Source organism: Pipistrellus hanaki (genome assembly GCF_964339955.1).
Source record: "Pipistrellus hanaki genome assembly, chromosome: 15".
NCBI classification, from domain to species: domain Eukaryota; kingdom Metazoa; phylum Chordata; class Mammalia; order Chiroptera; family Vespertilionidae; genus Pipistrellus; species Pipistrellus hanaki.
This window is the reverse complement of record NC_140517.1, coordinates 37,095,123-37,121,618: the sequence shown is the minus strand read 5'-3', so window position 1 is coordinate 37,121,618 and position 26,496 is coordinate 37,095,123. Positions and strand designations below refer to the sequence as shown.

The window sequence follows — 26,496 nt, the reverse complement described above, 5'->3', positions numbered from 1 at the left end:
TGGAGCCCAGGAGCAAACTTGAGGACTGGGAAGGCAATAGTCAATCTAGTCTCTGATCGTCAGACTAGGATTTTATTTAATTAGAAATTCTATTATCAGGTCAGATGGGGTCATCAGGGAGATGTTTTGAAGCTGGCGGGGGAGGTAGCCAGGTTGTGCTCCGGCCACTGTGGACCACGATGTCGTCGTATTCATCCTGGGGGCAGAGGAGGCCAGGCAGGGGCTCAGATGGCTGCCACCTGCCCGCTGCCCAGTTTCTCCCACCCGCCCTAAGATCTGGGCTTGCCCTGAAACCCACGTTTCCCCACTCGGAGTTCAACTTCCCTGCTTAGTTCTCCATCCACCATTTTCAGGGTCACCGGTGTCTCCCCGCTCCTGCTGGAGCTGTAGCCCAGTTGCTTCTCCAGTTCTTCAGCAGCCACAGCCTCTGACGTCTCCTCCCCCTACCCCCCGCCTTTACCCAGTTTCCTCAGCTCCCACCACGCAACATCACCCCTGCCCGAGGGTTCTCCCAAGCAGCAGCCTCTGTTGGAATCACTGCTGCCCAAGGCCATCTTCCCACAGCCAGAGTTCTCCTCCTCCTGCTCCACAACGTCACTCCCCACTGCTGCTCACCGCTGCCTGCCTGTCAGCACCTACAACTGAATCATTTCTCTGCCTCCACCTGAGTTCTCCCTCTACTGTTGCCTTGATTCTCCACCACCACAGCCCGAGTTCTCCCTGCAGCCCCTGTCCAGGTCACCTGCACCATTTGCACTCCTGCCCGAGTTCTCAAATCGCAGCAGCCCACGGTCAGTCTCAGTGTGCTGCTGAATGTCACCTGTCCCCCTTCCCACCGGCCCATCTACCCTGAGCCTCCAGCTGAGCCACCCAGTCTTTCCTCCTGACTCACGCCCTCATCCCCGCTGTCACTGTCGCTACTGCTGCTGCAGGGTCCGGGCTTGTCGTCCTCATCCTCAGGTTCAGGGGCTCCATGTGCACGGAGGAGGCGGGCGAGGATGGGGTTGGGCCGGAGCATGGCGCTGCCCAGTGGGGTGCGGCCACCGTACATGCGGGCAGCAGGGTCAGCACCTGCCTTCAGGAGAAGCTCCAGCACATCAGCTGCTTGGGCCTCCACTGCCAAGTGCAGGGGGCTGCGACCACACGTGGGCTCCTGTTGGAGGTACAGCAGAGGTCAGAGGGGCCCTGCTCCACTCCGGGACCACCCCACCCTGCCACACCTTCTCCCTAGAGGCTCACCAGCTTGTTCAGATCAGCTCCGGCCTCCCAGAGTAGTCGGACCATCTCTGCATCTTTGTGGATGACGGCCACATGGAGTGGGGTATGGCCTGGGGACAGAGTGACGTTAGACTATGGGGCTGAGGGATCTGGGCCCCCAATGCCACAGTCTCGGGGGAGGGCTTTGTGGCGGGAGGGTGACCAAGTTGGGTCTGGCTCCTGAATTCCTGGGTGTGTCAAAGAGGCATCTGCCTTGCAAGTGCCTAAGTCTCGGGAACTGGAACTGGCTGGCAGTGCCAATACCTAGGTGGGGGGCTTATGGCCAAAGAGCCTGGGGCTCCGGACAGGAGGCCTGGATCTTGGGACCAGAAGAGCTGAGTCTCTGGTCTTACTTCACAAAGAACCTGAAACTCAAATTCCTGGGTCCGGAGTGGTGGAAGGACCTGTGAGCTCAGTCCCTTACTGAAGGGGCCAGGCCCAGGTGGTTGGGCTTAGAGATGGGAGAGCTGAGACTCAGACACCAGGGCCTGGTAGACAGTCCTTTTTCCCACGAGAACTGGCTGAAGAGGGCTGCACCACTCCGGTGCCGATCTTTTGGAGCCTGGGCCACCAGTTTCTCAGAGGGCCTTTGAGTTCCCTTATCCTAGGTGGGCGAGGACCCATGGTTGGGGGTAGGGAGATGTCCAGGATGTGTTGTGCCTGGTGAGTTGTGCCTTCCAGCTGGGGAAGCTGGGCCCAACCACTGGATTTGGCCTAATAGCTCTAGGCCCATGGGTTCCCAGTGATCTGGAGCCTCCAGGTAGGGGTTCTGGGTCCCACACAGCGAATTCTCAATAATCCGGGGCCTGGGCAGGAGTCTCTGGTCCCAATGCCTGGGTCCCTGAAGCCTCGGTATTATTTTCCAAGGGGCTGGGGATTAAGTCAGGAGAGCTGAGCCCAAAGCCAGGTGCTGCACCTGGACCTCAGTACTGTGGACCCTCACCTTCATAGTTTTCAGCCTCTAGCTGCAGCTTCCAGTCCTCATTCTCATCCTCCTCCTTCTCCAAGTCAGGTTTGGGGTTCAGCGCAACAGCAGTGTGGTCAGTGCCAGGGGTATGGTCAGAGTCCTGAGCGAGGTAGATGTGGGGGGCCTCCCTAGGGTGCTGGGGGCGGGGCTGGAGCAGCGCTCGAGCACAGGCGTGTGTCCCCATGCGGCAGGCTAGGTGCAGCGCTGTGTGGCCCCCACGCTCTGCCACGTGCAACCCGGAGCCCGCCGCATACAGTTTCTCCACCGTGGATGCCTCCCCCAGGATGGCTGCCAGGTGCAGGGCTGTCTGCAGGAGCAGAGCGCAAGTGTTAGCAGTCACACTGAGAATCCTGGCCCCAAGCCCTGCACTATCTCCAGTGGCTCACCTGGCCCAGGTCATTCTGCAGGTCCAGGTACTCAGTACCAGCTGCAAAGCCCAGGAGGAAGTCCAGGAAGGGCTCGTGCTGATGAATCACTGCCAAGTGCAGTGCCCTGAGAACAAGAACAGGGGTCAGAAGGCACAGGCCAAGTACTCTTGCATTCACTCATTCAATAAACTGTGCTAGCCATTATGACATCTGGTTCTAGAACCAGATGTCAGGAATCTGAGAGGGTCAGGTCTGAGTTAATATAGAAAATTTATTTAATCAGCCGAAACCGGTTTGGCTCAGTGGTAGAGCGTCGGTCTGAGGACTGAAAGGTCCCGGGTTCGATTCCGGTCAAGGGCATGTACGCTGGTTGCGGGCACATCCCCGGTGGGGGGTGTGCAGGAGGCGGCTGGTCGATGTTTCTCTCTCATCAACGTTTCTGGCTCTCTCTCTCTCTCCCTTCCTCTCTGTAAAAAAATCAATAAAATATATTAAAAAAAAGAAAGAAAATTTATTTAATCAATATTTATTAAGTAGGACTTCTGCCTCCTCTCAAACATGGACCAGATTTCCCTCCCATATGAATCAATGAACAAATTAGATAAAACATCCTATATAATAAAGAGATAATATGCAAATTGACCCTCACACTAGGTGGCCAGCAGGGGAGGGCAGTTGGGGGTGACCAGGCCGGCAAGGGAGGGCAGTTGGGGAAGAACAGCCCTCCAGTGGAGGGCATTTTTTTTTGGGGGGGGGGGGGGGGGGGCGGGAACCAGGCCTGCAAGGGAAGGCTGTTGGGGGCAACCAGGCTGGCAGGGGAGAGCAGTTGGGGCAACCAGGCCAGCAGGGGAGGGCAGTTGGGGGTGACTAGACCAGTAGGAGAGGGCAGTTGGGGTCGACCAGGCCAGCAAGGGAGGGCAGTTGGGGGTACCAGGCCAGCAGGGGAGGGCAGTTAGGGGCAACTGGGCCAGCAGGGGAGGGAAGTTGGGGGTAATAAGGCCAGCAGGGGAGCAGTTAGGTGTCAATCAGGCTGGCTGGGGAGTGGTTAGGGTAATCAGGCTGGCAGGAAGGCGAGCGGTTGGGAACCAGCAGTCCCAGATTGTGAGAGCGATGTCTGACTGCCAGTTTAAACCAGCAGTCAGACATCCCCAGATTGGAGAGGGTACAGGCTAGGCTGAGGGTCCCCCCCTCCCGCCCCCATGTATGAATTTCATGCATCAGGCCTCTAGTCCTATATAATAAAAGGCTAAAATGCAAATGGATCAAACAGTGGAATGACCGGTCACTGTGATATGCACTGATCACAGAGCTGCCCCCTGGTGATCAGTGCATTCCCACAGGGGGGCACCGCTCAGCCAGAAGTCCTGAGCCGGGGTCACAGCTGGCGAGTGCAGCAGCAGTGGCAGGAGCCTCTCCCACCTCCGTGGCAGTTAGACATCTCCCGAGGCTCCCAGACAGAGAGAGGGCACAGGCCGGGCTGACGGACCACCCCCCTCCTCCAGTGCACAAATTCTGTGCACTGGGCCACTAGTAGAATATAAAGCAACAGTTTTCAAAATACTGAACAATGTATCATACAATGAATGACAGTGTGAGACAGGAAACAAATGCGGTGACGCCTTCGATTGACTGCCATAGCTTACTGCCTTGAGAGTTTCAAGCCAAGGTGCAGGGAGAGAGAACCTAGGCAGAGTCAGCAGATTGCCTGAGGTGAGGAGATGGAGCTGAGTTGGGGGAGAGGTGGCCAAAGGCTAGAGTCAGAGGATAGAGAACCCAAAAGGAAAGCTGCCCAGGGAGAGACCCCAAACAGCTGCAGAGGGGCCTTTTAAGAGTTTAGGAGCATACTGATCAGGGTATGGGTATGGGGAAATGACCCCAGGCTGAAGGAAGTATCATTCAAAAGAATTAGAGAAGTATGCCCATCGCTCACATGGCTGGGAATAGTACCCACTATTCCCACCAGCCAGACTAGGAAAAACCTATCATTCATAGAACATTGAGAAGAATACTCCAGAAGGTTTTACCTCAGTAATGGGGAATAATGAGTACTAGCTAGACTGTTCAAGATCCATCTACCAAATCATAAAAGCAAAACCCAAAGGGATCAAACTACTTACAAGTAATTTAGCTGTATCCCAGAATAATACTCAAGAATATTTATAGGAACACAAAATTAACCAGCCTAACAAGTTAAAATCTATAATGTCTGGCATCTAATCAAAGATCATCAGGCACACAAAGAAGCAGGAACACATGACCCATAATTAGAATAATCAATCAACTGAAGTTGACCCAAAATGATCCAGATATTAGAATTAGCAAACAAGAACATTAAAACAGTTCATTATAATTGTATCGTACATATTCCAAAAGGTTTTTTTTAATATATTTTATTGATTTTTTTAATAAAGTCAATAAAAGAGAGGAAGTGAGAGGGACAGATAGTTAGAAACATCGATGAGAGAGAATCATCTATCAGCTGCCTCTTGCACACCCCCCTCTAGGGATGTGTCTGTAATCAAGGTACATGCCCTTGACCAGAATCGAACCTGGGACCTTTCAGTCCACAGGCCGATGCTCTATCCATTGAGCCAAACCGGTTTCGGCCAAAAGTTTGTTGCTGTTTTAAAAAATATATATATTTTATTGATTTTTTACAGAAAGGGAGATGGAAAGAGAGTTAGAAATATCGATGAGAGAGAAACATCCATAAGCTGCTTCTTCCACACCCCGCACTGGGGATGTGCCCACAACCCAGGTACATGCCCTTGCCTGGAATCGAACCTGGGACCCTTCTGTCCACAGGCCGACGCTCTATCCAATGAGCCAAACTGGTTTCAGCAAGAAACTCTTTAAATATAAATATTTTAAAATAGATTAAGAATAAAAGGGTGGCCTTGTCCAGGTTGGTCGGTTGGTTGGAGTGTCGACATGTACACCAAAAGGTTGCAGGTTCAATTCCCAGTCAGAGCTCATACCTAGGTTTTGGGTTTGATCCCAGTCGAGGCACATATGGAAGGCAACTGATCAATGTTTCTCTCTCTTTCTCCCTTCCTCTCTCTCTCTCTCAAATCAATATCGGGTGAGGATTTTAAAAAGTAAAAATAAAAATATCAAAGGGTGGAATAAGATGTAGCATACTAATACCGGTCAGTCAAAAAAAAGAAGGAGGGAGTATTTTATAATATATATATATTTATGTTTATTGATTTCAGAGAGGAAGGGAGAAACATCAATTTTGAGAGAAAACCACTGATTGTGCTGTCTTGTGTGCCCCACTCTGGGGATCAAACCCGCAACCCAGGCATGTGCCCTGGCCAAGAATCAAACCATGACCTCCTGGTTCATAGGTCAACACTCGATCACTGAGCCACCCCAGCCCAGCAGGAGGAAGTATTTTTTTTTTCAAAGAAGTAATACTTTTATTTTATTTTATTTTATTTTATTTTATTTTATATATTTTATTGATATTTTACAAAGAGGAAGGGAGAGAGATAGAGAGCTAGAAACGTCGATGAGAGAGAAACATCGACCAGCTGCCTCTTGCATACCGGGGATGTGCCCACAACCAATGTACATGCCCTTGACCGGAATCGAACCTGGGATCTTTCAGTCCGCAAACCGACGCTCTACCACTGAGCCAAACCGGTTTCGGCAGGAGGGAATATTTTAATATCAAAGTAGATTTCTGAGCAAGGAATAGAGAGGGTTATTTCATAATGAGAAAGAGATCAATGAATCAAGAGGACAGAATTATAAATATTTGTACCCTTGATAATAGTGTCCAATTACAAGCAGCAAAACCTGATAGAAATACAAAGAGAAATAGACAAATCCACAATTCTTATTAGAGATTTCAATAAGTTTCTCTCAATAATTGATAGAACAACTAGACAACAATCATCAAAAACAGAGAGGAATGGAACACTATACCCAACAACAGCAGAATATACATTCTTTTCAAGTGCACACAATATTCTGAACCATAAAACAAGTCTTAATAAATTTAAAAGGATTCAAGTCATACAAAGTCTATTACCAGTCTACAATAGAAATAAATTAAAAATTAATAAAAAGTATCTGGAAATTCTTCCAAATATCTGGAAACTATAATAAATAACATACTTCTCAATAATCCACTGACCAAAGAAGAAATCAAAAGAGAAGTTATAAAGTATATTGAATTTAATAAAAGTCAAAACACAACATGTCAGAATTTGTGAGATACTGTTAAAGCAGCGCTTGAGGAAATTTACAGCACAGAACACCTGTAACAGAGAAGAAAGGTCTGAAATCAGTGACCTCCTTAAGAAACTAGAACAATAAAAATAAATCAAACCCAAAGTAAGAGGAAGAAAGGAAATAATGAAAGTCAGAACAGAGATCAATAAAATAGAAAGCCAAAGAAAAGAAAATTAATGAAGCCAACTGGGTTCTTTGAGAAAAGATCAATGTTTATTGAGTGCCACCTATGGGTTAGGTTCTGTTCAGTTGCTGAGGATATAGCAGAAAACAACACACAAAAACCCCAGGTACAGTCCCTCACTTGGGCCTTTCCAACGTTGTTTTTTTCCTTTTGTTCTACCCTCTTACCGGGAATGCCCTCCCCAAATAATCTTGTCTCATTATCCTGCTTGATTTTTCTCTGAAGAACTTACTATACTCTGGCATTCCATTTTTCAGTCTTTCATTTTTGTCATTTTTGTCTTTCTTTTCTCTCTCTTACTTTGCATCTTTCTGTGTCTTTTTCCTCTCTCTTCTTTTTCCCTTCCTTTCTTTTCTCTATCTCTTCCTGTCAGTCCTTCTGTCTGTGGAACCCCCTCTCTCCAATGTATACTCCACAACGCATACGTTTTTTGTTTCTTTCTTCACTGCCTTATCACCAGCACCTAAAACGGCCTGAAACGTGGTTGTGTTTGATGGATATTTGCTTAACAGATGAATCCCTGCTCTCAAGGAACTTACAAAATTTCTCTTTGAATGTGAGATGTGAAGATTAATACTCAGAAGGTGGGATCTTAGTCAAAGGCCAAGTAATTATTTCGGAAATCAAGGTCTAATGCTCATAAGTCAGGAGCGAAGGATCAAAAATCATAAATATTTGTGGAGGTTAGAGGTCAGGAGGTGCCAGCCTGAGCTACTAATAAGGTCTCAGGGCTGGGGTCAGGAAGGTCAAATCCAGTTTGGGGATCACTGCAAAGGCATGTGGAATTCTGAGAACCAGTGTTCAGTAAAGGAGGTCAGAAATTGTGGGTTAGAATCAGTTGGGTAGGAAACTGACTTTATAAAAGCTTAGGATCTTAGAGGACAGGAAGTCAAGCATCAGAGTCAGATTTAGAAGGGAGGGCAGCCTAAGATTCACTCACGTGTCCCCATCCTCAGTTACGTAGCCAAAGACCAGGGGCGCCCACGACAGCCCCGGGCCCAGCTCCGCGCCCAATCCCGGTCCTCCGGGGGGCGCTGCATCCGGACCCAGAGAGCCCAGGCCACTGTCGCACCACTCGTCGGCATCCGCAGCTTTCCCCAAGCACGCGACCCCGGCCATGGCCCTCCGAGTCTCAGGGCCCCGTGGCCGCGGGCCAGTCGCTGGGCTTTGCTGGAGCTCCGGCGCTTCCGCCCTGCAGGGAATTCCCCGACACTCCCCCTGATCCACCCAATCAGAGCAGGCTAAATCGCCCACGCTCCGCCCCATATCACTCCGTGGCCAATCAGAGTTTTCATGTAGACTCCGCTCTCTACCGGTTCCCACATTTTCCAGGCGCCCTTTGTCAACATGGCCACTATCAGCGCAGGGCACTTTGGGATTCGTAGTCAGGACCTCGCTTGCTCATTCTTTTTATTATTATTATTTTGTTGTTGTTGTTGTTGTTGTTGTTGTTGTTAATGCTTACCCAAGAATATTTTTCCATTGATTTTTAGAGAGAATGAAAGAGAGAGGGAAAGACAGAGCGATGTGAGAGAAACACATTGATGGGTTGCCTCCTGCACTCGGCCGGGCGGGGAGGAACGTGGCCTTGACCGGAATGGAACCCGGGACCCTTCGGTCTGCAGGCGCAAGCTCTATCCACTGAGCCAGCCCGGCTAGGGCTGTTTGTTTATTGTTACCTAAGAAGGGCGCGCCGGAGGTTGTGGGAAAGCCTGGATGCGGCCTCGCTGGCTGCTGGGAGTTGTAGTCCTCTGTTCTATCTCTGCCCCTACTGCTTCCGGTGCCGTCACGGCCGAGCAGTCGGTGACAGCCCCGAGGGCCCCCGCCCCGCGCTAATGGCCGAGCCGGACCGTGAGTCGGGGCCGGTGGGAGGGTCGGGCCGGGCCGGGCCGCGCCGGGGCCTGAGATCTGCAGGCCCCCGGGCCCTGGGCGGGCGAGGTGGGGAGGAGATGGGGGCTGTATGGGGAGGAGTGGAGTTCTGGGGCTGTTGCTAAGTTATCCGTATGGCTAAGTTGGTGGGTTTCTGGGTCGCGAGATTTTAAGGGTCCGTTTGCTTTGTCTTCCAAGTTACTAATCATCGGGTATTTCTTGCATCTTGGTTGCCAAGGACCCTCGTTGCTAAAGACTTAGGTCGTTGCTGTCCCGGTTGCTAAGGGTACCTGGTTGTTAGGGGGAATTGTAAGATGCTAGGGAACCCCTGGTGTTCCCTCCTATATCTTCCCTCTAGTTCCTGTGCCTCCCCCCTAAACAAACCATTCCCACCGCCCCTCCTCTCACTTCCAGTCCGAGTATCTCTTACCTTTTCTCTTCCTTTCTAAACTTGCCACTGTTGGAAACCTAACCCTCCCCTAGCGCGCGCGCGCACACACACACACACACACACACACACACACACACTATTATGTCCGTCCTAATCCCTCCTAAGGGGTCCTCCATGCCCTGAATCCTTTACTTTCTCCTCCCTCTACTAAGTCTTCATGTCTCAGCCCCTTTGTCCCTCTCTAACCACCTCTCCTCCCAGCACTCTCCACTCTGCTTTTCTCCACCCTCTCCCTCCCTCTCTTGCATTTTTACCTCCACCCCCATACACCAGTATAACTAGTTTGGTGGGTCTTCTTGCCCCAGCCCCCTGCTTGAAGCCCTTCATATAACTCCTTAATCATTCCCCCCACTGTAACCACATCTGCTCCCCCTCCTCCTCAGCCTCTGACCCACTGGAGACCCAGGCAGGGAAGGTGCAGGAGGCTCAGGTGAGACGGGAGAAGGGTGGAGGGAAGGAGAGAGATGGACTTGTTCCAATACCCCATTCCCCTGGGGGGAGGTGACCCAAGGGAGAGTTACCCCAGGGCCCTCAGCTCATAGCCCCAGTCCCTCGCCCCCACCTCCCAGTTCAGCTTCCTGGGGAACGGGGGTTGCTGAGGACTATCAGAGAAGGGTGTGCAGCTCAACCCCAGGCCTGCACTCCTGAACTTTTCTCTTTCCTTGTCCCCCCCTCCTCCCCAGTCCCTTCTGAACCTCGTTTATGCTGCTCCTGGAAAGACAGGCATCCCACTTGGTCCCTGAACTCATGGATCTATTGGACAAGTGACTAGAAAATGACCCTACAGGGTGATTATGAAAGTAGCTCAGGGCACTGTGGGAGCCCAGAGGAAACTTGTGGTGTCACAATATTCCAATCAGTCCCTTCTCTGGAGGGACTGGTCTAGGAGCCAGATTGAGATGGACACATTTGCAGTGAAGAGTGACTTTGAATTTTCTTAGGCGAGGTGAGAAATGGTATTCCACACAGAGGATGCAGCTAGGCATGCAAAGACCTGGCAGCCTGGAAGAGTGTTATATGTTCAGTAGGTGGTGATGGGTAGGCAGCTAATTGTATGCATAGCTGGCATTTATTGAGAACTTCAGCAGGGTAACTCTGCTTAGTGCTTTATGGGCATCATCTCATTTCATCTTCTCAGCATTCCTGTGGGAGTCAAGGCCTATTGTGGCCATTTTACAGATGAGGAATTTGAGGCATAGTTGTTAGGTATCCTGTTCTCTGTCCCTCAGCCAGAAGAGCTGGAAAGGGTTTGCCAGCCACAGCACACTCACACTGCCTTCCAGATGCTTCGGTGAGAGGTAGACACAGAGGCCTGAAAGCCCTTCGAACACCTCTAGCTCCCACATGCTGGGCAGGGCCCTTGAGAATGCCAGGCTTCCATCCCCACCCCCAGCAGCTAAAGGGCGCCAGTTGTAGGCAAAGCAGAAGCTGTGATTAGAGCCCCTCACAGGTGCTCGGCAGAGGAAGCACAGAGCTTCCTGTCAGGCCAGGGCTTCTCCCTCACCTGCTCCCAAAGCAGGGCCATTGTCAGAGAAAGGGGTATAATGTTTAAAAGGATCCTCAGTCTCAAAGAGAGAGATTTAAGGCTTAAATTACAGCTTTTGTCCATAATGGGGCAAAACTATCAGTAGACAGGTTAAGTGAACTATAGGCCTCCTTACAATGCAACACTATGCAGCTGCTTAGAATGAGGTGGGTCTCTAGTATCTTGTTCTGCAGAAGAAGCAAGATGCAGCATTGTGCTATGATATGACCACCCTATGAGAAAATGATGAGTTTCATATTCAGAGTGATAGGGGGAAGGGGTTTCAAGCAGGAGAGTGAGTTGTTCAGAATTATTTCTACCATTGCCGGGCCCAGCCCGGGCCTAGCACACAGGTATTCCTTCTTTCAGTGGGGGATAGTGCTGGAGCTCCTGCCGGTGCCAGACCCTGTTCTTGGTGCTGACATCCAGTAGTGAAATGAAAAACCCCCGCCTTGTGGAGCTGACTTCAGGTGGACCTTGCAGATGTTGGTGATGAGATTATTAGACTGGAAGACACAAAGAGAAGGGCCTGTGAAGTGGACTGGGCTAGCCCAGATAGGCCATCACACGGAGGGTAGTGGGTAGATCAGAGGTGGAGACTGAGGCTGAGAGCCTAGGTAGGGGGCTGGGACAGAGCCCCCAAGAGAAGAGGACAGGCTGGACCAGGTGGAGCACTGAAGAGGGGACACATTATGGCAGGAGGGCAGGGGAGGAAGGCTGGATGCATCTGGCAAACTGGGAGATGAAGGCCACACTGAGATGGGGCCCAGGAAGAGGAACAGGTTTGGGGGAGATGCTGAGGCCAGTGTGGGACACGGGGGGGGGGGGGGGGGGGGGCGGGGGGGAGAGATGAGGAGCCTTGAGTCCCTTAGAGACAGGCATCCAGGAAGCCATGGGAACCTTGGATCAGAGAGGTGGCATCATCAGTGACTGGACAAAGGCCATTGGCATGGATGAGGCAGGTATCCCAGGGAAGGTGGAGAGAGAAAGCAGGCAAGGCCCGGGATCTGCAGTTGGGGATCCTGGCTAAGGGGAGGAGTGGATAAGGAAATGGAGGGGTTGGAAAGGCAGTAAGGGTTTCCAGCGGGAGGGCTGAGGACCAGAGGGTGAGGACTGAAGTGTTTTCACTGGCATTATTACATCGTTATGGATGACTTTGGTGAGGAGGGCTGCAGGGGTGCCAGGAGGGGGTGGCAGGTGCAGGCTACAGGGAACAAGAGGGGATGCAAGGGAGAATGTGGATTTGGCATATGAAATAGCAATAGTCAGAGCTGTCTAAGCACTTCACATAGATAACTCATTTCATCTCACAATAGCCCACTGAGGTAGCTGCCCTCTGACACCCACCTCCAAAGATGAGGAGCTCTGAAACTCAGAAAAGCAAAGTCACTCAAATGAGATTATACTCCTTGGGAGAGACAGGCCATGTGCAGGCACCCCGACCCAGAGCCCAAACACTGGCCCCCAGAGCTGTCCCTCCACCACAGCCCCTCACTTCCTTGGGCCCATATCCCAACCCAGAGCCTTTCCCAAAACTGGGGTGTCACCCCACCCCCCACTTCCTAATTCCACTTCTTGGGCCTGGCCACCCTACCCCCACCCCTTTCAGGACTCAGATTCAGACTCTGAGGAAGGAGCAGCTGGTGGAGAAGCAGAGAGTGAGTATCATCCTTAGGAGTCTCATTTGGCGGGGGCTGAGGTGGGAGCGGTTTAGGGCAGGCGTCTGGGTGATTCCCCTCACCTCCATCAGGGATGACATTCAGGTATGTAATAATGGTTCAGTCCAACGACTGGTGCCCCCTGGCTGGATCCAGCATGGATCCTTGAGTTGGGGGAAGGCAGGGTTGCTCTGGGCCTCGGTGCACCCAGACTGAGTGCCCTCTGCTGTCTCTTTTCTTTTTGGCCAGTGGACTTCCTGCGAAATTTATTCTCCCAGACGCTGGGCCTAGGCACCCAGAAGGAGCGTCTGCTGGACAACCTAACCCTGGAAGGGGTGGCCCACTACATGCTGAGTGAACGCTGTAAGTCCTTCCCCTCCTGCACTGGGCCACGCCCCCCTCCTGGCCCCCGAGTGACTTCTCAGCTCCCGGCTACTTGAACTATTCACAACTGTTGTCTGCAAGTAACAAGAAACCTAATTCAAACTGGTTTATACCAAAAAAGGAGTCTGTTCAAACCCTTAACTAAAATCTAGCTTGAAGCATGGCCTGGGTCCAGGGGCTTCCATGTTCTCAAAAGTCGTAACCCTCTCTGGCACTGGTTCTTCTGTGTTGGGTAAAGATAGCTCCCGGCAGCTCCAGATGCATGTTCCACCAGCCTTACAGCTCCCACTGAAGAGAGCATCTTTCTCCCAGGGGTTCAAGCAAAAGAGCAGAGATTGGCTTCAGCTGGGGCAGGTTGGGTCACGTTCTTAATCACCATGTCTCTGATTGACCAGACCTAGGTCACATCTCTGTTGCTGAGCTAATGACTGCACTCTGATTGGCCAGGCCTGTTTGATAGAATGAAGATAATAGTATTTCCTTATAAAGTTATTAGGGGTTAAAAAAAATAATAAAAATGTAAATGCATGGAGCATAGCAAGAGCTGTGTAAGTGTTCCCTATGATTATTAATTATTACAGGAAGCTTCTTTCAGCTGTGGTGTGTAAATGCCTCTTTGCTGGGTCACCGGGTAGTTTATATTTCTTGCTATGAGTTGAGGTCACCCGAGTCTGAGAAACCAAGCCCTTGGCAGTCCTCAACTAGAACAATCAACCCTTTGAGGGTCCTGAACAGACCTCTGTTGAGGACATCTTCTTCAGTCTCCCTGTCTTCGAGCGCTGCTGGCTCCCTCCTCGGGTAGCCAGGCTGCCACCCTGAGCCTCCCTCTCCTGGTTAGGCCAGGCAGCTGGCTATAGCCAGCTTCTGGCTCGGGTGAGTGGGCAGTGACTACAGTGTTCCTCCATCCTCCTGCACCTGAATTTTAGGATAATGGGCTTATGAGGGGATAATAATAAATAATAACAAATGATAAATAAATAATAATTGAGTCCTTACTGTGTGCCGAGTGCTGGGCCAAGCACTTGACAGGCTTCCTCTCATTTGATTTTCACATCATTATACCTGTGAGGTCATTACAGGAGTGATCGGGACAGAGGAGGAAACTGAGGCAGAGAGGCTGTGACTTGTTGCAGGGTCACACAGCTAGTTAGAGGCAGAGTCAAGACTCAACCCCAGGCCCTATGAATCCAGAGCACAGGCTCCTTCCCCCATAACCCTCCCCCACTGTCCTCTTTGGACAGGATACCCTAGAGGGGCCTGGTTCACAGGGCTTCACTTGTGTCTGCCCATCAGCTGATGGGCAGATGCCAGAGCTGCATGGCAGGGCTGCCTGCCAGCCAGTAGCTAAAGAAGCAACTGGGCTATTCGATCCCTGTCATATCTTCCTATCTTTTTTTCTGAAAGCTGGTAAATATAGGGGAACAACGTGCTTATATGTATACAAATCATGGGTCTCAAGAAATTTAATACAATTGACTCAGGAGTAATAGCAAACATATACACAGTTGACCCTTGAACAACACAAGTTTGAAATGCATGGGTCCACATATATGCAGATTTTTCTCAATAAATAATATAAATGTATTTCCTCTTCCTTACGATTTTCTTAATAATTTTCTTTTCTCTAGCATACTTTATTTATTATAAGAATACAGTATGTAATAATGTAGCATACAAATATATATTAATTGACTCTTTATGTTATAGGGAAGGATTCCAGTCAACAGTAGGCTATTAGTAGTTAAGTTTTAGGGAATCAAAAGTTATACATGGATTTTCAACATGCTGGGGTGGGGGTAGGGTCATCTCTATTAAAACCCCACATTGTTCAAGGGTCAACTGTATAGTGTTTGCCCAAAAAGTACATTCATTCTCTCAGCAGCCCTGTGAAGTCAGTGTGTAATTATGCCCATTTAACAGCAGGAAACTGAAGTCAGAGTAGGGATCTGAACTGAGACGCCCTGATGGTGAGCAGGAGAGCCAGGATTTGAATCTGTTATCCACTCCTGTTCATCAGGTCTGAGAGTGGCAAATCTTTGGTCTTCACCTGGAAATTGCCAGACTAATGTGTTTGATTACAGAGGAAAGAAATGTGTATACTATTCTAGAAATAGGTGGAGGGATTGTGTCCAAAAGATGAGTTCCTGCCAGAGACTTTTACTGTAACCAAAAACTCTCCTGGGGAACCCCTCAACTTTAGCCTCTTTGGTCTTCACCTGGAAATTGCCAGACTAATGTGTTTGATTACAGAGGAAAGAAATGTGTATACTATTCTAGAAATAGGTGGAGGGATTGTGTCTAAAAGATGAGTTCCTGCCAGAGACTTTTACTGTAACCAAAAACTCTCCTGGGGAACCCCTCAACTTTAGCCTCCTCATTAAGATCTAGTTTTGGCCCTGGCTGGTTTGGCTCAGTGGATAGTGCATTAGCCTGCAGACTGAAGGGTCCCAGGTTTGATTCCAGTCAAGGGCACATGCCTGGGTTGCTGGCTCAATCCCCAGTAGGGAGTGTGCAGAAGGTAGCCAGTCAGTGGTTCTCTCTCATCACTGGTGTTTCTATCTCTCTCTCCCTCTCTTTTGCCTCTGAAATCAATAACTATATATATATATATATATATATATATATATATATTTTTTTTTTTTTTTTTTTTTTTTTAAAGATCTAGTTTTGTCTCACCCAGCTGATGTTGCTCAGTGGTTGACCATTGACCCATGAACCAGAAGGTCACCACATTTGATTCTCGGTCAGGGAAGATGCCTGGGTTGCAGGCTCAATCCCAATAAGGGGCATGTAGGAAGCAACCAACCAATCGATGTTTCTTATTGATGTTTCTATCTCTCTATCCTTTTCCCTTCCTCTCTCTCTAAAATCAATAAAAACATATTTAAAAAAAAAGATCTATGTGTGTCTAGGTCTAGTTAGGGGCAGAAGCTTCTCTACAAGTGGCCTTTTCTGGACTAAGTTGGTATAATTTCAACAGTAGATTCTCTGTCCCCATATTGGCTCTTCCACCAGTCAACTGTGTAATTGCTTCCCCTCTTTGAGCCTTGGTTTCCTCATCTGTAAAATGAGGATATTAACACCACCTGCCTCAAGATGGTTCGGAGGACCATTCATGCATCTGAAATGTTAGTCCAAGGGCCTGGGACCAAGTGGACAATGTCAAAGGCTGTGGTAGATGGTGTTACTTTGGGGCCAAGCAAACCATGTCATACGATGCATAAACTCCTCTCTTCCAGGTCGCAGGGTCATCTGTTTGGTGGGAGCTGGAATCTCCACGTGTAAGTGCCCCTCACCCTGGTTTGGGGGAGCGCCTTCCAGGGGGTGGGGGGGGAGTCGTGTCTAGGCCCTCTCTCGGAAGGGTCACTGTGGTACAGATGGGGCCCAAGTTGCTGATGGATTGCTTCCTGCCCCTCCTCCCCCAGCCGCGGGCATCCCTGACTTCCGCTCCCCATCCACGGGCCTCTATGCCAACCTGCAGAAGTACAATCTTCCCTATCCAGAGGCCATCTTTGAGATTGGCTACTTCAAGGTATGTACATGGAGGTTGTCTGCAACGAGGGGAACAGGGGATGGAATGGGGTCATCTGCTCTCATGTCACCAGAGGCATCTGGGTGCCCACCTGCCTTTCCCTCTCTCTCCCACAGAAACATCCAGAGGCCTTCTTTGCCCTCGCCAAGGAACTCTATCCTGGGCAATTCAAGGTGAGCTCTTTTTTGCCAGGGCGAACAGGAAAGGTTGGTGGACAGCAGGCATGGGAAGGGCCACTTGGGCAAATACAAATTGGTCATTAAGTACAATACATGGGCTCTGACTCCTGATCCCTCATCCCCTGCTCTTTTTTTTTTTGTTGTTGTTGTTGTTGTTGTTGTTGTTTATGTTAATCTTTACCTGAGGATATTTTTCCATTGACTTTTAGAGAGAGGAGAAAGGAGGGGGAGAGACTGAGAGAAACATCGCTGTGAGAGAACCACATTGATTGGTTGCCTCACATGAGCCCTGGGAATTGAGCTGGCAACTGAGGTATGTGCCCTTGACCTGAAGTGAACCTGGGACCCTTCAGTCCACAAGCCAAGACTCTATCCACTAAGCCAAACCAGCTAGGGCTCCCTGCTCTTTTGATCTTGAGCCTCAGTTTTTCCATTTGAAAAATGAAACTGATAATATTATATGAAAAGGGTTGTTGTGAAGCTTAAATGAGTTAACAATACGTACAAAAGCCCAGTCTCTGGAGACAGGCTGCTTTTGTACAAACCCCAACCCTAAACGTGGCAGCTGTGTGACTTTGGCAAGATAGTCAGCCTCCATGTGCTCAAGGTTCCTCGTCTGTGAAATGGGGTAATGATGGTCTGTGCCTCACAAGGCCAGCATGAGGTGAAGCAGGCACAGGGCCAGAACAGTGAGCGGCATGGGCCATGTGGGGAGCCTTCTCTGTTCCTGTCATCACTGTTGTGATTGCTCCCTCCAGCCGACCCTGTGCCACTACTTCATCCGCCTGCTGAAGGAGAAGGGGCTGCTCCTGCGCTGCTACACTCAGGTAGGCGGGACCGGGCCTCCGGGGGGAGGAGGGGCGCCTCTGACCTGGCGCCTCTGTAAGAGCTCGGCGCTGCCCTTTGTCCTGTGACCACCCAGAACAGCTGCACACTCTCAGGCTGTGGTGACACGCAGTGAACTCCTCTTCGCTGAGCCATCCACGTGTACTGAGAAAGGACCACGTGCCTGAGGGGAGGGGACACCATTTACACCGTAGATTTCATAGATTTTCCAGCAGATGATCCCAGAATGACTGGATCTAACAGAATCCGTACACTGTGTCAGTAGCCTAGTGGGCAGATGTTGTGTCTTTAAAAAGGGGCATCTTTTTATAATTTGCACAAAAGCCTCATATGTGCTATGGGCTCCTGGTTCATACATGTCAGGTGTTGAGTGAAGGGCCTCAGCCTGGGGTACTCAGGCAAGGACGGCTCACCTTGTTGGCTCCTGGACTTCTGGGATCTCACATGTTTAGGCCTCTACCTTTGTTTTATGGTTATGTGTTGAAATTACATGATATCATGCATGCCATAAATTATACTATACCTCAGAACCCCAGATTATAAAATAGAGAGCACATGAATATAAATAGATATTCTAATATTTCCTTCCTGCACCTGACAGTTTGGAGCCCGCAGCCTCAGAAACTGCCACCAGGGGGAGGATGAGTTCTTTGTAGGCCCAGATTTTGCTAATGGGGTGCAGGTGCTCCTGCCTAGAGCTGGTAGTGTGATGGGGAAGGGGACAGTCACCACCTACCGTGTTTCCCCGAAAATAAGACATCCTTCAAAAATAAGACCTAGCGCATGGAAAGATAAGACATCCCCTGAAAATAAGACCTAGCGCAACTTTGGGAGAAAAAATTAATATAAGACACTGTCTTATTTTCGGGGAAACAGAATAGGAGTAGCCCCGGCTCAAGATAAACCTGACCTTTCTTCCCAGAGAGCCAGCTTTATCCACAGGATGTGGCTCAGACATGATGCAATGGCTCATCTGAGCCAGTGCCCTCCGTGCGTAATTTTGTGGACTCCTCGCCTTGGCCTTGCTAGCATCCCTGTTTGTCAGCTTCTGTCACAAATGTTTACCGAGTGCCAGGCCCTGCTGGCAGCAAACAGAGCAGACTCCATGCCTTCCTGAAGCTGATGTTAATGTGGGAGAGACCATGGGCAAGATGCATAGTAGTTTATGTACTGGGGCAGAGGAGAGCTCTGTGGAGGAGGTTTAAACAGAAGGAAATCTGCACCTCTGTGTGTGGAGGGGGAGTGTTGTAAACAGGTACAGGAAGGCCTCACCGAGACATTTAAACAAGGGCCTAAGGGAAGGAACCATGGGGTTATTTGGGGGGACTGCGTTCCAGGCCAGGGGACAGCCAGTGCAGGATCCTGAGGGAGACCACATCGGATGTGTTCAAGAAGCTGGGTCTGAGTAAGCGAAGAGACAGTATAGGAGAGATTAGAGAAGATGTGGTCAGGGAGGTGCCAGGGGCAGACCTTACGGGGCCTCATGCCTGAGCAAGATGGTGCCACAGCGGGCTCTGAGCAAAGCAGGGACGAGATCAATGTCCCTCTGGCTGCCTGTAGGAGCTAGACTGTGGGCGCAGTGGGAAGGGGGTTACAGAGACCAGGGAGGAGGCTGCTGTGATGGCTTAAGCAGGAGAGGATGGAGGCTGGGCCTGGTGAGGGCTGTCAAGGGGAGAAGGAAAAGGTTATGAACCCATTTTGAAGCTTGAACCAACAGGACTTGTTGATGGATTGGATGTGAAATGATTCATGAGAGAGAGGAGTCAAGGATGACTGGACAGCTCTCAGCCTGGGCACCTGCTGCTTTTTACTGAGATGGTGGGAGGTAGTGAGGGTGGGGGCAGAGGAGGAGTTTGCTTTGAGGCCTATTGAGGTTGAGATGCCACGTGGAGATGTGGACAGATGGTTGGACACAGGAGTCTAGACTCAAGCCGGAGGGGCAGCCTATAAACAATGTTCACACTCACCAGACAGGATGAGATCACAGGGTTCCAGCATGAGAAGCCCAGGCCCACTTCCCAGCTCTGCAGAGGCAATGTGCCTGCCCTTGACCATGAAAGTGTGGCAGCTGCCTCCTGCTTTTACACGAGAGCCAGCATGAATACATTCTGGGTCAACGTGTACTCTGCAGGCATTCCCCTCCAGTTGCAATATTTAATGCATGAAATTTAACTATACATAATATTCAAAATGGCATACTACCTAAAATAGATAAAGGTGGGAGGGAAATCTTTCCATTCTCACATTTCATGAAACCATTTTGGTTTTTTTTCAAACTTAACACCCTCTTCCTTGATCTCAGCCACTGTTTGAGTCACTGACCCAGTTTCCTGGAACACGTTGTCTTCGCTTCTTTCTGAATTGTGATGACGCAGCAATTCTGAAGCGAAGTATCATGAGTTTTTATCTAAAGGCACAAGTATCCACTCAAATGTGAGAACAATTGCGCTGTTCACCTAAGTCACTTGATTGCCACGGCAACACACTCTTTGAAATATTGGCATTTGCACTATACATAGGGTTTGGACTTGTCTTTCTTCCTTTCAACCAATTTATTTGCCTCTCTTCATTTCTCTTTCCCTGGGCAGCTGAAAGAAGGAAATCCTTTGTCAGCACACTTCATTGGTCTCCCGCCTCAGCTCGCATTTTGGTAAAGCACAGCCATACTTGTGCATTCTTTTTATTACAAGTATTTATTTAAGCCAAACATACGATGGAAGGAAGATCTCAAATGTTCCCTGAACCTTACCCCTTGTCTGAAAGACTCTTCCATATCCACACCCACAAAGCAGCTTCATGCTTTTTAAAAGCTGCCATTGGTGATATGTCTAAAAGGGACACAATGTTTTAAAACAAAAAGGGAACCGAAGTTAAAAAATGAGATTTTAGGTGAAAATCCTAAAAATTGAAAGAGCTGCATCCTGGGTGGCTGTCCCTGGGAGGAGAGCTGGCTGGAGCGGAGTGGCCACTGCCCGCTCCCGAAACTGCTCCCCTTGCCCAGGGCACACCTCCTCCCCGTGCCTGTTCCTCCCGGCACCAGGCCACGTGCAGCTGCTGTGTGTCTTCTCAGGTTCAGGGCTTGTCCTTTGGGACAGAATTTCCCTGGGCCCAGCCCCAGCTTCCCTCCTGCAGGCCACTGACATTGGCTCTTTCATGTGTCTCATTCTGTGGCAAGCAGATACACAAGTTCAAATTTATTTTTTCACATCCTGTACACGCTGCCTTTGTGCTTTTTTTTTTTTTTTTTTTGCCTTTTAACATAGTGGCGAGATCATTTCCTATCCATACAAACAGGTTGGCCTCATTCTTTGTTTTTTTTTTCTTGGTTATACATGGCGTCAAAGAATAACAGGCATTCAGGCAGTTCTGCACGCTATTGAGTTATTTGCACACTCACCGCTATGCACAAGGGAGTCAGTAGTAGGCTGAATCAAGTAACAAAGGCAAACTAGGATTCCCAGTAGAAGGGGAGGGAGAAAGCTGCAGAGAATCTGGGGACAGTGATTCTTGTCTGCGTGTTTTGGGGGTAAGCTGACTTCTGGCAGGGAGGGGAGAGAGCAGCTGGGGCCATCTGCCCTTGAAAGGAACCTTTCAGTTGTCCGTGGCATCTCCAGGAAGCCTGTCGGTTCAGCTGTGGGCCACACGTGACGGCCGTCTCTGTAACATCTGCCAGTGTCCTCGGCCGGCACCGGCCTAACAGGCCAATGAAAGCTGATCCAGAGAGGCTGCGTGTTGAGAGGAAAATGAGAGCACAAGTGTGTATGTGGGAGAGAATATCCTTGTTTGGTGAATAAGGAAAGTTTCTTTGTCTTAAAGGAATACAGTTAAGATTCTGTCAGTGAAACATATCGGTCAGAAACCTGGCTGCTAAGTAGGTAAAGTGTGATTAAAGCCACATAGCCCCCCTGAGTTTCTTATTTCTGTTACTGCTCGGCCAGGGCTGCCACATAGAGCTGGGCTGTTTGGGTCCCACACAAGAACGCCACGTCTGAGGGGGCTCCGTTTACGACGGGAACATTGTATTGTACATCATTTGAACAGATTTCTAGTAGGTGGCACTAAAGTGTGTGGTTCCAACAAAACAAATGACCTGAAAAATGGGAGCAAAGAGGCCTGAATTTGTAGAAATGCCATATGGGCTGGTGGTGGCCGAGGGCCTGGGCTCACACACATTTGAGTTTGGACCCTGCCTGTAACGATCCATGGCTTTTACCCTTTCAGTGGCACCGTCAGAACAAACAGGATTTTAGACACACCCTGCCCCTCGCTTTCCCTACCTTCTCTCTCCCTGTCCCACTGGTTTCTCTTGGCTACAACTCCCTGCTCTGCCTTCTGCTCCTGAAGTGTGGGGTTCACTCCTGACCCTCTCCCCTCCATCTCTCCCTCCAGAACATAGACACCCTGGAGCGAGTGGCAGGGCTGGAGCCTGAGGACCTGGTGGAGGCCCATGGCACCTTCTACACATCGCACTGCATCAGCCCCCTCTGCCGGCAGGAGTATACGCTCAGCTGGATGAAAGGTGAGGGGCTGAAGGTCATCCCTAAGGGCAGGCCTTCTGCCCACGGTCCACTGCTCAGCTCCAGAGACAGGGCCTCCCCCAGTGGGCATCTGCTCTTCCCTGCACAGCTCTGTGGCTTCTTTTTGTAGATAATGGCAGCCTCCAAAGATTTGAGGTGACAATGAGGTTCATTGCTCCAACACTACCTCACAGCCAGGTTATGATGGATGCAAGCTCCAGATCCAGGTCAGCCGCACACAGACATGTAGCAGAGCCCCCCAAATGGTCGCACAGCTTGTTTCGTGATGTCATGAAACCCTAACTCTTTGCCCTTTGAGGGGCTCTGACCCTAGTGTACATGAGGTGCTCATCAAGGCAGCTGGAACTCAGTTCTCAGAAGAGCAGAAAGTCTAGTAGAACTTTCTGAGATGAGGGAAACCTCCCATCTCTGCAGGTCCAGTATGGCAACCACTGGCCTCACGTGACTGCTGAATACTGAAATGTGGCTAGTGGGACCAAGGAACTAAATTTTAAATTTTATTCATTTAAATGTAAAAACCAATATCTGCTATGATGACCATATGGGACAGCACTTGTATGAGAAACACTGGACTCAACTAGCCCATGAATTCAGGCGAGCAGAATCTATGGAGTGTGAAGCCGAACACAGGCTGGTCAGGGTTGAAGACTGGGGCTGCCCCTAGAGGTGCAGACTACAGGGCTTGCTAAGGTCGTAGTCCCCATTCATGTTAGGGTAGTGTGTCCAAAACAAGGAGGAAAGTTATTCAACCAACACACATTTCTTGGAATACAGCAAGAGCCTATTTCTGACATCCACTGTGTGAATTAAGAAGTCACTTATTTCACCCACGAAAACCCACTTCTGCCATCCTTTATGCTGACTTCACAAAGCCTCTGGTGTCCACAGGAGATAAGGACACTTGTAGTAGGCCCCTGATAAAATGCCAGCTGACCATCCTTGGGGCGACGAGGCCTAAACAGCCCAGCTACATGCAGCTGGGGATGATATACAATTAGCATTATCCCGTTATGTTCACTTACAGCAGTATCTCATACAGCACCCACAAAATAGGATACTGTCAATGCAGAAATGTTTTAAGATAAATGACATTAAAACAGTTCTCTAAATATTTGTCAAAGAAATCAATGAATAGTTGAATGAACAAGCTAGGATTCTCCGTTTTGCAAGTGACAGAATGCTTTTCAGGTTTTCTTAATAAGCAATAAGGAGACAGACCAGTGTGGCTCAATGGCTGAGTATCGACCTATGAACCAGGAGGTTGCTGGCTCGATTCCCAGTTAGGCACATGCCTGAGTTGTGGGCTCAATCCCCACTGTGGGGTGTGCAGTAAGAACCAATCAATAATTCTCATCATTGGTGCTTCTGTCTTTCTCTCCCTTTCCCTCTCTGAAATCAATAAAAATATACTTTAAAAAATAATAATAAGCAATAAGGAGCATGATAGTCACAGTATGGTGTGTGGGGGAGTCAGTCACAGAACCCACGTGTGCCTAAAGAGATCTCCCCATCGCAGGATCATCTGCATATTCTTCCCTCTTGTTCTGCCAGCAGGCCTGCGACCACAGGCCTCTCTGACCCAGGAGGAAATAGGGCTGCCCTCAAAGGCCCACAGACAGAACTTCCCTCTTGACACCAGTTTCCCCAGGTCGGGAGTTGGGAGTCCAGTGGCCCCTGTTAGGAGCAAGTGTCTGCTCATTTGGTGACTCTCATTCAGTAGCTAAGCCTGTTGCTGGAAGCCACCCTGGGACTCCTGGGGCATGGGAGAGGATAGGGGAGTAGTTCCCTGAGAAGGGGGGTCCCTTCTGAGCAGGCAGATACCCAGGAGGTTCCCTGTGGCTGAGGTGTGTTTGGGAGGGCGGTGAAGAAAGGGGCAGGAGGTGGCAGGGCAGGCTGCAGCCCCCGCCCAGAGCCTCTCACCTCTTCTCCCGTCCCCCTTCTCCACACCAGAGAAGATCTTCTCCGAGGTGACTCCCAAGTGTGAGAAGTGTGAGAGCGTGGTGAAGCCTGGTGAGCCTGGGGCCAGGGGCCAACCGAGGGAGATTTGGACTGCCCCAATCTAATGCCAACCTGGAAACACCCCACCCCACTAACCCCTTCCCAAGAAGGTCACGGTCGCCATCCACTCACCTCTGTCCCCCTCTCTCCAGGGAGAGGGCTCTGTACCCTCGCCTGTCCCTGCTGCTCTACACCCCACCCAACCCTAAGGTCTCCTTCTCCTCCCCCTGTTCACTGTCTTTTTCTCTCCTGTGTTGTCTGTCTGTCCATCCGTTTCCACCTCAGATATCGTCTTCTTTGGTGAGAACCTCCCAGCGCGTTTCTTCTCCTGCATTCAGTCAGTAAGTGTCTCCATCACCACCTGTGCTCAGCCCATGTGGGGACAGCCTGGACCCTGCGCTGGGAAGGGTCACTTCCTCAGCTAGCTGTGGGGACTGGGGTGGGGAGGGGCTCAGCCTCAGCTGAGGGCGGGGCCCTCATGGCCATGGCCACTCCCATGGCCACTCCCACTTCACAGGACTTCCTGAAGGTGGACCTGCTCATCATCATGGGCACCTCCCTGCAGGTGCAGCCCTTTGCATCCCTCATCAGCAAGTAGGTTGGGTTTGGGCTGGGGGCGCCGGGGAGAGGGGAGCCAGGACAGAGCCTCACTACTCAGTTCGCCATCCTCCCAGGGCACCCCTCTCTACCCCACGCCTGCTCATCAACAAGGAAAAAACTGGCCAGGTGAGTCGGCTTTTATTCACATCTTCTTGTTCTTCCCTGCCTGCTTGGTCCTCACACGGGTCCCCGTTCCTTCCCACGGGCTCCTCGGAATGATGGGACGGGTCTCTAGGGAACCCAGTAGTTCAGACCCCTCAGCTCCAAACCAGGTTTTTCAGAATCCAGAGGGATTAAGTTCTGGGCTGCCCTGACTAAAATTCCACAGGCTCTGGATCATCCAGAACCCTTTTGAGCAAGTGACATAACCCCAACTCAACGCAAATGAAGCCAAAACACTTCCTGGGACTGAAGTGGCAGGGCAGTTGGAGTCAAGGCCTTCTCAGTGTCATCAGTCACCAGCTTTGGGCTCCCTCTTGGAGAGTAATGTTCCTTCCAACAGGCAAACATGCCATGTGCCAGACGCTGTTGTAAGCATTTTCCCTGGATTAACCCACTGACAGTGAACCCTTAGGAGTGGGTCCGATGATCTCAGATAAAGAAACTGAGGTTCCGAGAGGCCAGGTCACTTAAGCAGAGTCACAGAGCTGGGGTGCAACCGAGTGCTCTTATCTCTCCTCTACTCGCTCTTCCCTGCAGACTGACCCCTTCCTGGGACTGATGATGGGCCTCGGGGGAGGCATGGACTTTGACTCCAAGAAGGCCTACAGGTAAGGCCTGGATCTGCTGTGGGGGGTGGAGCCTTCGAGGGACAGGTCCAAGGTGGGGGGAGGGCATGAAGGCACACAGCCAGGGCAGAGCTGGCAGGGGCCTGGGGCAAGCCTGGGAGATCTGATTCTCACTCCCCCACAGGGATGTGGCCTGGCTGGGTGACTGCGACCAGGGCTGCCTGGCTCTTGCCGACCTCCTTGGATGGAAGGTGAGGAGCCTGAGCCACCCCAGCCCTCCCTGAGCCCAGTCCCTAGGCCTCTGCCCCACGGGTCCTCTGGCCCATGAGGCGACCTCTGACTCCTGGAAACATTGTCCCTGCAGAAGGAGCTGGAAGACCTTGTCCGGAAGGAGCACGCCCACATTGACGCTCAGTCAGGGTCTGGGAGCCCCAACCCCTCCACTTCAGCCTCCCCCGGGAAGTCCCCATCGCCCCCCAAAGAGGAGGCCGGGACCACACAGGGGAAGAAACCCCAGTGACACCTGCGCCTCCCAGGCAGGACACCCAGCTCCTTTGGGGCAGTTGAGCCCCTGCCAGCCCTGGTCCTCCCTAACTTGCAGCCTTTGTCTGGGGAGCTCAGAGCATTCCCTCAGTCTCTTAACCACTCCCTCCTAAAACTGGGTCCCAGCCCCCCTGATCCTGGCAAATCTCTAACATCTCCTGGGGGCTGAGGCATGAGCCGCCCTCCCGTCTCTAACAGCCCGAAGCCTCTAACCACCCCCAGGGCAAGGATCAACCTCCCTAACATCTAACTGCTCCTCGGGGACCCGGGGCCTCCAAATGTCTCTGTCCCAGGACGGGGCTTAGGGCCCACATACTTTCCACCGCTCCCGGGGGCCTGTGGCCAAGCAGACTAAGTGTAACATGACTCATAAATGGGGGGTTTGAGCCTGCAGACCTCGCCTCTCTGCCTCCAATTCCCAAAGTGGTGCTGGGCTGCCTTCACTCAGGACCCGAGTCCCATGTGGAATGGGCAGATGATGTTACCTACTGGAGACAAATTAAAAACAAAAACTAACTACCAGCTGTCTGGCCTCGCTGTCTGTTCTGTGGGCTCGCAGGGAAGCAGCTGAGGGAGGGGTGAGATCTTGGGCCACTTACGGAAACCGTGACATCTACAGGCTCTTGT

General features: G+C 50.6%; 2 protein-coding genes across 3 annotated transcripts; one reads left to right on the top strand and one right to left on the bottom strand.

The window, feature by feature from the left end:
* Nucleotides 1-35: 35 nt before the first annotated feature.
* NFKBIB (NFKB inhibitor beta) lies at nt 36-8,248 on the bottom strand. Its single transcript, XM_084860886.1, has 6 exons — nt 7,959-8,248; nt 2,611-2,716; nt 2,201-2,531; nt 1,240-1,328; nt 893-1,153; nt 36-196 (listed from the first exon to the last, which is right to left on the bottom strand). Exons 1-6 carry the CDS (start codon nt 8,135-8,137, stop codon nt 101-103), a joined length of 1,062 nt encoding a protein of 353 aa, XP_084717012.1. The 5' UTR covers nt 8,138-8,248; the 3' UTR covers nt 36-100.
* Nucleotides 8,249-8,750: 502 nt separating this feature from the next.
* Nucleotides 8,751-26,391, top strand: SIRT2 (sirtuin 2). Of its 2 annotated transcripts, XM_084906992.1 has the most exons (16): nt 8,772-8,869; nt 9,722-9,768; nt 12,473-12,521; nt 12,771-12,884; nt 16,145-16,186; nt 16,331-16,437; nt 16,554-16,610; nt 17,375-17,443; nt 21,852-21,981; nt 23,951-24,010; nt 24,284-24,339; nt 24,516-24,592; nt 24,673-24,724; nt 25,298-25,368; nt 25,511-25,577; nt 25,691-26,391. In XM_084906992.1, exons 1-16 carry the CDS (start codon nt 8,854-8,856, stop codon nt 25,844-25,846), a joined length of 1,170 nt encoding a protein of 389 aa, XP_084763118.1. In that variant the 5' UTR covers nt 8,772-8,853; the 3' UTR covers nt 25,847-26,391. The 2 variants fall into 2 exon arrangements, with proteins under 2 accessions (XP_084763119.1, XP_084763118.1); XM_084906993.1 differs by lacking the exon at nt 9,722-9,768 and having other exon boundaries at nt 8,751-8,869.
* Nucleotides 26,392-26,496: the final 105 nt, after the last annotated feature.

What these genes read in the sequence shown, in the direction of transcription:
- NFKBIB (XM_084860886.1), bottom strand. Translation starts at nt 8,137, where the DNA reads ATGGCCGGGGTCGCGTGCTTGGGGAAAGCTGCGGATGCCGACGAGTGG. An exon ending in TGCAGAATGACCTGGGCCAG is followed by an intron (nt 2,532 to 2,610) that starts GTGAGCCACTGG and finishes CTGCTCCTGCAG; the next exon opens with ACAGCCCTGCACCTGGCAGC. An exon ending in GAGCTGATCTGAACAAGCTG is followed by an intron (nt 1,154 to 1,239) that starts GTGAGCCTCTAG and finishes TACCTCCAACAG; the next exon opens with GAGCCCACGTGTGGTCGCAG.
- SIRT2 (XM_084906992.1), top strand. An exon ending in TCTATCCTGGGCAATTCAAG is followed by an intron (nt 16,611 to 17,374) that starts GTGAGCTCTTTT and finishes TGCTCCCTCCAG; the next exon opens with CCGACCCTGTGCCACTACTT. An exon ending in GACTCCAAGAAGGCCTACAG is followed by an intron (nt 25,369 to 25,510) that starts GTAAGGCCTGGA and finishes ACTCCCCCACAG; the next exon opens with GGATGTGGCCTGGCTGGGTG.